We start from the raw sequence: 12428 nt of genomic DNA on the forward strand, positions 1-12428 counted from the left end.
AACCAAACACAATGTCACCATACCCTGACACCACGTCATACAATTCTTCACTAGAAATACACGGGAGTGCAACATCCTTTTCAACTTTACCAACAAAAAAATCATTTATGTTCTTTCTGTACCTGTGATCTGTTGGCAAGAAACGCCGGTGGCAGTAAAAAAAAATGTTTTGCCCCTGTTTGTAAGTGCTAATGCCTTGTTATTTTCCATGCAGTATAGACATGCTAGTAGTTTTTCATGTGTGCTCCAACTAGAAACCATTTTATAAGTTGGAAAATCATTGATAGTCCACATCAAAGTTGTCTTTATAAGAAAATTTTGTTTTGTCGATACATTATAAGTTAAAGCCTTGGAGGACCATAACCGCGTCAACTCATCAATCAACAGTTGAAGATAAAAATCTATATTCTAGCCCAGACTATTAGGATCAGGTATGACCGTAGATAAAAATCTATACATCCCCGGTGGCAAGTTGTAAACCATGAGTATAATCGGCCAACAAGAATAAGGAGTAGCAAATGACCTGAATGGATTGAATCTGTCTGTACATAACCCAAGACGCACATTCCTTGATTCAACTGAAAAGTGAGGATGCACACTTTTAAAATGTTTCTATGCTTCACCGTCGGAAGAATACACATCACTCCAACGACTGTATCATGTGATTGGTGTCATGTAATGTACTCAACAGTTTTTGGTGACATGAATAACTTATACAGTCTATGTGTGATTGGAAAGTATCTAAGTTTTTTTATGTTCTATAAGAGTCTTTCCCCCGCCTGTTTTGAGTTTATAACGAGAATGCCCACATGTCATGCAATCAGTCAGCTCAACATTTTTAAAGTAGTACAACATGCAGAAGTTTGGACACATGTTAATTTTCTGGTATCCTAGACCAAGGAGTTTCATTATGGATTTAGCAGCATAGAAGTTCTCTTTCAGTCTGTTCCCTTCCAGTAAAATGCTTCTCGCCCATTCGACTCTGTCATAACCGGTCTCACTCAACCCATAATCTGACTTGATGGTAAACATATGTGCAACAGCCAATAATTTATTGTGATTTGTGCAGCCATCCCATAATGGTTTGTTAGCATTTTTCAAAACATCAAAAAACTTAGTCGTGTTTGAATTAGGTTCTACATCTATGATTGAACATTGACTAGTATGACCCTGATGCATTCTCATTGCATCCATAACCATAGTCCTATAAGAATTATTATTGTTATTTACATCTTCATGCATATTGCTAGCACTAGAAGTTGACCCAACCATCCTTTCTATCATGGTCTCGTGAGGAACAAATGGTTCTCTGTGTGCATACTAACACAGGTATTCCTTTATGAATCCTTTATGTAGAAGATGCATCATTACAACATCTGGATCGAGAAACTTTTTATTTTTACACATCTTGCATGGACACCTAATACCACCTCTACTAATATTTCTCGGATCAGATGTTGCGTAATTAATAAAACCCTAAATCTCATTACAATAATTCATCCTCCACAATCCTTGGGGTGAATCTCGATACATTTATGAATGATCATCCATGACTTCTATCGAACTTATATCAAATAACGATGACAACATGTATTAATTAACTACGTTAACTAAATAAATTTACAAAAATATTGGTTTAGCTCAAGATTATTCAACCTACTTTAATATTTTTCTTAATTCATTATCAATTATCTACGTACATACAAATTTGTACACATTTATGGAAATTACAACTTAGCAATAAAATTGAAAAAATTTAAAATTGACTCGTTAAACAAGCCATTATTTATTTCATCACAACACACATAAGTTGATAATTCGATATAAGTTTCAACAATTTACAAACAAATACAATTTTATAAAATCTAAAACAAACCATAACATGTACAAAATCATAAATTCATACAACAAGTTTGTTTGAGAAAAAACAATAAAACAAGTAAACACCCAAACAAAATACATATACCATAAAAATATGCAATAAAAAATTAACATTTTAAAATTGTGTTCAAATTAAAAAAAAAATGGTAAATTTGCTTACTTAAAATAGAAAATCTGCTATAAAATTTCAATCAGAACACGAACGCTATGTTGTTGTGATTAGAAAAGTTGCGGAAGGATGAGTTATGTTGAGATGAGGGGGATGTGTGGGGGGGGGGGGTTGTTTGTTTTGTTGCAGAGAGGTTTTTTAAGGAAAAAGAAGAAATAGGGAAGGGGAGAGGGCCAGTCATATATTAAATATTATCGATGAATTTACTGATAAAATTATTCCATCTTATGTTGAGATGAGAGGGGATAGGGGGGCTATTTATTTTGTTGCAGAGAGGTTTTTTAAGGAAAAAGAAGAAATAGGGAAGGGGAGAGGGCCAGTCATATATTAAATATTATCGATGAATTTACTGACAAAATTATTCCATCTTATGTTGAGATGAGAGGGGATAGGGGGGCTATTTATTTTGTTGCAGAGAGGTTTATTAAGGAAGAATGAGAAATAGGGAAGGAGAGAGGAGGGGAGAGGGTCAAGTCATATATTAAATATTATCGATGAATTTACCGATAAAATTATTCTGTATGTCAATCCATCAACAATTCTGTCAGTATAAGTGACATGTCACTATACGGGTTTCCCTGTTTGAATCCAATTGTAATTCCATTAGTAACGACGTCTGTAAAAACTTACATGTCATCGTATTGTTTGTTTTTTTTTTAATTTCTTCTATTTTGACTAGGATTCCTTCGGTATATACCAATGACATATTTCTGTTAGTAAATACCGAAAGAGTTAGTGATGAAAAAAATTCAGTCGGTAAAGATCATCATAAAATACCAACGAAAAAAATCTGTCGATAAATCCGTTTGTATTCGTAGATTTTTTAATAGTGTGAAGTTGGTGTTAAATTGCTCCTTTTGAAGAGGGGAGCTCACTTTAGGTTTCTTTACCTTGAAGTTCCTAGTAAAAATAGATCTGATGTTGATAAACTTTTTGGTTTCGGGTTTTAGGATGATATTTTGGGTAAACATTGGTTAAAAATTTGGTTTTTGGGTCTAAAAATCCATCAACCCTGTTTTTCCAACCACTTTAATGGCCACAAACTGAGCAATACAGATGACACATCGTCTAACTTTTTCTCAAAAAAATTAGGGCACACGACATGTCTTCTGCCCTAGATGAAAAGAGAAAAAAGGGTGTCCATTTGCACAGGACCTAACAAAATTGGCTAGGCAAGCTGGCTTTTTTCAATTGTTTTAAATTAATGCTTTTGTATATGTTTTTTTTTTCATTTTTTTATATCTAAATTAATACTCTTCTCTTTATTTTGTTTTGAGAGCCTCTATTAAATGATAATTATTTTTTTGGTTAATCATTTAATTTTTGAAAAGGTTTTTCTAATTCATCTATATTTTTTTTTATCTTTTATATAGATGAATTTTATTTTTAAAAAAAATATTTAATTTCAAACAATATTTTTAATGTGTCCAACCTTGCATAGTGTTTTTTTCTCTTTTATTTTATTTAATCAATTTAATGTGTGTGTATGTTTCTATTATCATTTGACTGAATAAAAATAGTATTTTTATTTTCGGATAATATTTTTAATATGTGCAATCTTGCATAGCATTTTTTTTCTTTTATTTTATTCAATCAATTTATTGTGTGTGTCTATTTCTATTATCGTTTGATTGAATAAAAAATTATTTTAATAAATAAATTTAGCAAACACAACCGGGTAAATGCTCCGTCTTGTGAGATTAAATATCTTGATGTACATTTGTCTTTCAATTTTTTTAATTTTATTTTTTATTATCGTTTATTTATTAATACATAGTTCTTGATTTATTTGATTATATATATGCATATACTTTTGATTTTCACGTAGAATTATTTTTAACTGCAAAAACATATTGGAAAAGCATGTGTATACAACTTCTTTTGTTGAAAAAATAAATTTCGGACCCACGACGAAACACGGATAAAGTATATAATAAAAGCTATAAAATGAAGTTCTATAACAAAAGTATTACCGAATATTTTTACAACTAAAATCGCAACTACAAGCCCCACTTATACCAAATGCACGCTACTTATAATTGTTCTGGATTGGTTCAACTTATTAAATAAAAGAAACTACAAAGGATGGATGATTCACTATAGCAATTTTTATAGTAGGTTTAGATTCATTGGTTGTGGATTGAAACACTATAATTATGATTTTGCCTTTCTTAGCCAAAAAAATAATAATAATTAACCTTGGCAATGGGGTAAGGGTAATAAGATATTTTTGTTGTATTTTGCACAATAAAATAACTAACATACCTTTTAAAACAAAAAATATTAAACTGTCATTCATGAATTGTTTCGACTTTTTCATTTCAATAGCATAATAAAATTACTACATTGCTTTTGAATTCAAGTTATTTTTAACCTTCATCCAGGGGGTTTTAGTCTATTTCATTATAGTTTGTTTTGTTATTATCAAGTTGGATCACGAGCAATTTGATATTTTAAAAGATATAAAATATTATTTAATATTAAAAAGTTAATCGCATATTGTTCACATGGCTTCGTTCACGCTATTTGAACAGCACGTGAGACATTATTAGGCAGCCAAACACCTGCTTTCATGGCAGAGTTTGAATCTTCACGACAATCCCTCCATCTCTTGGCGGCACGTGTGACCAATAAACTTTTGGTTTGACACTGACAATCTTTTCTCTTTTTTTCTTCTGTTTTCTCTTCTCATTGATTTCCACGCATGCCCCTTTACATTTCCAAAGCATCCATTCATGTTGTTTTTCTTTGAAATTTAGTCCTTGTTTTTTTTTTCTATTTGTTTTATTTTAAATAATTCATAAAATTAGAGTTTTTTTTTTAATTTCATCCTCTATTGATTTTTTTTATCTATCAGACTTGGTTCTTATTCTTTTAATTTCTATTTTTTAATCATTTTTTATTTGAATTTGTTTTTCAATCATCTCTCAATATTTTATTTTATTTTATATTAAATTTAGCCATTAATTCTTTTTATTTCTATTTGATTTGTTTTAAATTAGTTTTCATTGAAAATTTCTTTCATGATTTTTTCAAATTTATCTTTTATAGGATAATTTCAACCCAAAAACCCGTATCACAAATTTAAAAAATTACCCCAAATTAACTTATATTTTTTTTGTTATTATTTACAATTGATTTTTTTCAATTCAATCTTTCCATAAAAATATCTCAATCTTATATATAAGATCACATGTTATGAAAGTTAAAACATGTTAACTCAATTCAATTTTTTTTGTTTAATTTATGTGTTGTTATTTTTTTTCATAATATTATTAAATTAACTAAAATTATTGAATCTAATAAAATTCTTTTTTTTTTTTTGAAAAACATTTGATCGTGACATAGCTCACCAATCTAGTTACAACACGAAAAAGGTATGTCTTATACATCACATACAATTAACACTTTGAAAGTCTTCACTGACCAAGATTTACACCTCAGGTAGGTTTCTTGAGAAGCAATGCTTTAAGAGACTTGGGATCCGTGACTGGGGGACTGCATGTGAAATTTTGACAGACGAGAGCAACTACTTTATCTGCAGCAAAATTATTCCTTGCCATGAGAGCTATATTGCTATTATTGTCCTCCCAAATCTCCATTTCTTCATTGTCGGTAGGATCTATATGAATCACCTGCAAATGGCAATAATTGCATCTCAGAGAGAGAGAGGAGGAATCATAGGCAGAGTACATGGGGTTCATGAATTGATATTGAAGCCCTTCTACTTACTGTTCTATTGGGATCATATGATGCATGAGCAGCAGCAAGCATTTTATCGAATTCCAAGGATGATTTGTGGCCAACTAAGACAACTTGCTTGTGGGAAGGCACAGAGATCATGTCAGCTGCACAGCACATCAGAGGTACTGCCATAGCCATGTCCTTCAATCTCGACTCAAAAACTGCCTGCATCGCCATGGGATGAATTTATTATGCTAACACATTGAGTACTCGAGTTGTAAACACTAGTCTTTCCCCAAGAAACGCTTGTAAGTGAAGCAACAGCATACCAGAAGATGCTCAGCATTCTGCCTGTAATACTCAGACTTGCTGCCAGTCATCATAGAGGCCAATCTTATGAGATTTATTGCCGAAACTGAATTTCCTGAGGGCTCAGCACCATCATGGTCTTCCTTTACTCGTAGGAGAACTGAAGGATCTTCTCCTGGGGTATTAAAATAGCCTCCTCCCTCTCTGTCGAGAAATAATTCATCCTGGAAAAATAACTCTTAAAAACACGAGAACAATTGGCTCACTATTTATCTCAGGGAGATGAACTCTGATTCTTTTACCTGTTTATTCTGTAGTTCGGTTGCCCACACTAGCCAATGGATCCCGCCACCCACCTCATAAAGATCCAGCAACCCAGAAATTAGAAATGCATAATCATCTAAAAATCCAGGTGCTTTAGACGGACCATTCCTAAAGCTGTGCTCTAGCCTGTGAGCTTGTTCATTATAAAGATGCCTTCTGATGAAAGACGCTGCCTTCTCTGCAGCAGTCATGTATTCCTTGGGCTGGAATTCAATGGAACATGCAAAATTATTAGTCATGATCAAATAAAAAAGTCAACCACACACCACATATCATGCCAAGAATACTTCAACTGCCCTAGAGTGATTTTCCACAGATCAGTACTTATGGCTACATATCAAGACTGACAGAGCCCAGCAGAACAGATGCCTAGAAGGTACAAGAAATCCAATACTCGGTAACACAAAAAATACACCAAAATGATGATGATTGAATGCATAGACCTTCCAGAAGACAGGCCTTTGTTTAAAATTGATGTTCAGAATAATATGATTACATGTAGAAGTTTTCCATAAGCAGGATAAATGAGAGTAAGAAACTGTTTTTTTATCCTCACACCATGGTCAAAATCTAGACATGATAAGGAAATGCTTAAAGAATAACAAAGAAGCATGATAATTACATCAAACTTGGCTTAGAAAGTTAGAACATGTTGGTAATTGTACAATAATTCTAAGTTAACCTGGCTAGCCAAAGATGTTAAAATCTTACATCACAACCAACAACCGGGAAGTTGTATTTTGTGCCCTCTGCTTCGCCCATAAGGATTTTGGAAGCTCTTGCAAGAGATGAAATTGCAAGTCCATTCCAGGAGACAATTACCTAGCAAGCACCTAGTCCGTTAAAGTGTGCATACAACAGAAAAGCTAAAGATTAAGAAATATTTCTATACAATCCATGCCTTCTTTTAAACAGATAATGACAAACCTTATCATCTAAATGTGGCCTTGGTCCTCTGGATCTTGCATCAAAAAGCTTTTGCCTGCACTCACCCAGAATATCAAGATATTTTTCAAGAGGCAGGCCATATTTTTTTGCCGGTGCTGAAGTATCAGTTAATTCAATGAGCACATTTTTCCCCTTAAATTCATCTTGTGGATCACTCATTCTAGAAAGGTCACAGTTCCCCAGAGGCTTTACATAATAGTGGTCCTTAAAAAGAGTTGCATGCTCTCCAAGGAGGTCATCAATCTTAAAGAGGGGGAAAACATGTAGAAAAATCAGAATTAGTAGAGGTTAATGCAAGTTAAATGAATCTCCCAGCATTCATTTTTAAGAAAACTTCATAGAGAATGGATAAAAGTATATATAATTTCATCTTTCAATGAAAGATAAGTTTTACAGAATCAGGGTAACTCACAATAGAAATCCACTGCTCATGCTATGAAATTTAGGACAAAGCTATACTACCTTGATCTTTAACCAGGAAGATGCAGATATGACTAAGGCTAATAGTATCTCAATCCGAGAAGGGGAATTAAGACTTCAGTTATATAGTATTTTTTTTTTAAAAAAAGAGAGCATGTACATGACATAAGCCTATCAAATTGTGGTATAAGAATACTTTGCAAGATGCAGTTGATATAAGTTCCAAATGTCAGCATCATCAATTTAGAACTATCAAGATGCAGTTGATATAAGTTCCAGATGCAGTTGACAAAAGTTCCAGATGCAGTTGACAAATCAGTAAATTAACAGATGTGCTGCTAGATTTTACATGATGAGAAATCAAACCAATCAAAATGAAATGAAGACCAAAATGATGATGATAAGAAACCTCTTGACTGGTCCATATGTAAAAGGCTCCTTCCTTTTTCTTTTTGGCATCTTCACGCTCAGCACTATCAGCATCCTCTGCTGAAAATATTTCACCTTCTGGTCCAATCATGTCTCTCCTCAAATAATCAAGAATATCACGGGATAGACTTGAATAGAAGACATCATTGGTAATGGAAAAGGCATCCAAGTAAACATTAACAAGTTGGCCTTGATCATACAGCATTTTCTCAAAATGAGGAACTGCAAGAAAATACTACAGTTTCAACATTCCATATACAACTACTCAAAATGCAGAAAACCACAACAGAATGCCAGTAATTTTGAATTAAGCAATTCTTTAGGAAATAACTATCGTTTTAAAGACAAACCAACCATGCCAGCGTTCATCCACACTATATCTGTGGAAACCACCTCCAATATGATCATGAATGCCTCCCCTTGCCATGCATTGCAAGGTAAAGAAAACCATCTGCAGACCTTTCTTTGATTCACTGTAATTTCCAGCATCATCCAATTTTTTTGAATGGTAAAGCATCAATTGGATCTCAACCGGTCTAGGAAACTTTGGGGCAGATCCAAACCCTCCATATCGTGAATCATAGCTTTGAGAAAGCTGCAATGTAGTTAAGAGAATTAAAAAAAAGGCAATAAAATGGTGCCTCATCAAGAGTTTTATGTAAAACAATGCCATGGTCCTATGCATTCCCTGAGTCCTCTTAACTGATCATAATTTGTGAAAGCAAGCAGCAGCAGCCAAGTACAACAGAAATATGTTTTTTTAGCATCTATAAAAACAAATCAACACACAAACCCATGAAAATGGCAACTGAAAAGTGCTAAAAGGGTGCAATGTTGGTATACATATAAAAGTTTTGATGTCTGCTTTTAATGTTGCTATAAGGGAGGGAAAAAAAGAGTTGCTGCAAGACAACAATTGATGCAAGAAAGCTCCATTTATATCCATGATAATAGTCTGTGTTAGGATGACAGAAACATTATTCAGTAAATAAAATGTGGATATTGATACAATCTTGAAAAGACTAAGAAAGTGGCTTGGTGATAACAGTTGAAGAAAGAAAGAAAAAAATACTACAAGACACCAAGAAGCATCAAATTAATATTCTATGAAAAGCTAATCTATGTTCCTTGCCATGTTACAGAAACACCAAGCAGGCAGAAGAAGTGCAACGGGGAGATCCATCCCCGGCCTCACTGCCAAACAGGGCCTAATATCTAACTCTTTAAGATCTTTTATGCATCAAATTTTAGTCAAGTCAACAACCAAAATAGTGAAATTCAGAAGGTTCTAGCAATGCATTAAAATGAGTCAGAGACACCAAACTCATTCCTCACAGTTGCTCAATCAGAAGTTCATATTTGAGCATTTCTTCCTTCCAAGTCAGATAAAAAAGGACTACTGTGCAGTTTGCAATAGTCATACTTGTTCTGCACACAGATGCAAAGCATTTTGTGAAAGCTCATCTGGCAATTTCTTTGAACTTGCACTTGCTGACAATGCTTCTGACAGCTGTTCAATAGCAAAGGCTCCACTCTTCACAAGCGTATCCCTCTTACTGAACCAAGCATCCTTTACCTTTCTGAAATAATAGAGAAATAATAGACTAAGCAAAAGCAATTAACCTTTAATACTACTTTGAATCATAATTCAATGCAAGAATAAACTTGTGACGATCTAATGTGTTCATAATTGGTCAAGGAACAGCCATGCTGCAGAAAAGAGGAAAGGAAAAAAGTCCAAGAACCAAAACTCCCACCTAAGTATGGTCTTAAATCCTGGTCTTCCATACTTATCATCTGGGGGAAAGTAAGTTCCACCCATCAAAGGTTTCAGATCAGGTGAAATGAAGACACTGAGTGGCCACCCTCCTCCACCATACAATGCCTGTACAAATGTCATATAGACCTGGAAAATCAAAACTATTTGCTTAGTATATAAAGAAACCAACGAACAATCTATGAAGAACATTGAAATTTATTTGCATACGAGCAAACCCAACCGGATTCAAATGCAAGTGTGCTCTGAAACTAAAATAATATAAATAGACAAACACACTCTTTTACACTTTACAGTCACCTTCTTTCATATAATAGCATGGTATTATTGGCATTTTAACTTTTCATACAACTAGTTTAGCAGCAGTTCAACAGCACATTGTATCACATGGTTCTTGAGAACCTCTTTTATCATAGATTAATCAGCACACAATAGACCCACCGAAGGATAAAGCCACGAATTATTTCTCTGGAAGGCAGTCAAGATAGAGGCTATTTACCTTGTCAACATCAGGTCGTTCCTCTCTATCCACCTGCGGCAATCTGACATGTTAGCGTGATTAACAAGACCATTAAGAGAAGTTGATAATTCAGGGACAAATGAATAGTGCCAACAACAACTAATGCAAGCAATCAAGATTTGAACAGACCTTCACACTGACAAACGAATCATTCAACAATTCAGCGACCTCTTCATCCTCAAAAGACTCCACCTTCATAACATGACACCTACACCCATCAAAGGATAAACACCAAACAATTAATCAGTTATTCATTCAAGTTTTCGATAGGCATTTTGGACTAGAAAATGAAAGAAAAATGTCACAGACTCACCAATGACAAGTGCTGTATCCAACTTCAAAGAGAAAGCACAAAAAAAAAAAAAGTCATGACCAAATAACCCAAAAAAATTGATTACATACTAAGTAGTAATTAGCCCCCAGTTTTTGCAAATCATGATGATAATAATAGAAATAATAACAAGAAACGAAAGAACGAATGGAAAACATAATAAATACTTGATAAGAAAATTGGGACGTCTCGTCTACGTGCTTCAGCGAATGCTTCTTCGCCCCATGGGTACCAATTGACCTTCAATTCATTTCGACAAGGAAAAAGAGAATTAAGAAACGAGCAAAAATCAATACAAATATCTCTTTTATATACTAACAGGGTTATGGGCGTGTTGAAGGAGATATGGACTGTGCTCAGCTGAGAGACGATTAGTATGCTCGTGAGAAGACGAAGACGAAGACGTAGTTTCAGCCATGGCCAACACCTTGTGCGTGTGGAAACGACCAACAAATGCCGAGGAACAAGGACAGTTGCGGTACTTTGTTGGTCTTCTTAACGAGGAAGATAATTTACTTGTTGTACTAAAAGAGTGACGGGCTAGAAGAGAAGACGAGAGTCGAAGTAGTTTAAGCATAGAAGAAGAAGGTGGAAACGAAGAGAGTTTCTTGTTGGCATTAACAAGGAAGAAGTGTTGGTTCGGTCCCGGTGGCGAGACTGTTTGGCGTTTGGGATTCATCTTTATTTAAATTAATTTTTTATTATTTTTTATAGATTGTTTTAATATGATGTTTTAAAAAAATAAAATTAAAAAAATATAAAAATATTATTTTAAATAAAAAATATTTTAAAAAACATTAATAACTAAACTCCCCTGTTCTGTTTGACAAGTGGAGCTCCTCCCCCTTTTCTGACTGACGCTTGTAGTCCTTTACAATCTCACATGTGGCCGTCCTTTCTTTTCTCCTTAGGATCAGGCAGAAGCTCCCAGATACTTCTGTTCCCTTCTGTAATAACCAAACAGTAGTAACTCAAGTCATTTTATAACTCAAGTACCATATTATTTTTTTAATTATTTTTTATTTAAAAATATATTAAAATAATATTTTTTTATTTTTAAAAATTATTTTTGATATTAACATATTAAAATGATCTAAAAATATTTAAAAAATATTAATTTACAGTAAAACAAATAATTTTTTTTATTTTTATAAAAATATTTTTAAAATATAAAACCAAACATTAAATAAAAAATAATCACCGCCCGCGTGAAGTTAAAAAATGGCATCTGAGAAACCACCTTGTTCAGAGGAACTAAACAATCAGGATTATGCACTGAGGCTGATGTCTTGATTAATTGTTGCCGACAAAGTTGGAGAGAGTCATACATAGTCATTTATATATGATGAGAACATGCATGATTTAAGATTTCAGACTACTACTACTTCCACAAGCATGGAATATTGGACGAATCGAACAACATAATTTCCTTTGATTAAAATGAAATATTAATCAAAGTGTGCGCAAACTGGCTCGAAACACTTCAAAGGCCCCACTCCATAGTAAACTTCTATTATCACATGTAACTACAAGATAAACTTCAACCTATAATTCTTCTCTGTTGTCAACGTGTAACGTTGGAAAGGTGGCTTGCATTGAGTGTTTGCATCCATCAGAACTTAACTTAGTTCAACCA

General features: G+C 33.5%; 1 protein-coding gene across 1 annotated transcript; it reads right to left on the reverse strand.

Moving 5' to 3' along the window:
* Positions 1 to 5350: 5350 nt before the first annotated feature.
* LOC18111317 (uncharacterized) lies at positions 5351 to 11472 on the reverse strand. Its single transcript, XM_024595924.2, has 15 exons — positions 11112 to 11472; positions 10960 to 11032; positions 10775 to 10796; positions 10591 to 10669; positions 10441 to 10473; positions 9922 to 10070; positions 9588 to 9744; positions 8519 to 8759; positions 8145 to 8386; positions 7295 to 7558; positions 7079 to 7189; positions 6346 to 6570; positions 6064 to 6267; positions 5783 to 5959; positions 5351 to 5685 (listed from the first exon to the last, which is right to left on the reverse strand). Exons 1-15 carry the CDS (start codon positions 11469 to 11471, stop codon positions 5491 to 5493), a joined length of 2532 nt encoding a protein of 843 aa, XP_024451692.2. The 5' UTR covers position 11472; the 3' UTR covers positions 5351 to 5490.
* Positions 11473 to 12428: the final 956 nt, after the last annotated feature.

This window comes from Populus trichocarpa, chromosome 2, assembly GCF_000002775.5.
Source record: "Populus trichocarpa isolate Nisqually-1 chromosome 2, P.trichocarpa_v4.1, whole genome shotgun sequence".
Classification (NCBI taxonomy): Eukaryota; Viridiplantae; Streptophyta; class Magnoliopsida; order Malpighiales; family Salicaceae; genus Populus; species Populus trichocarpa.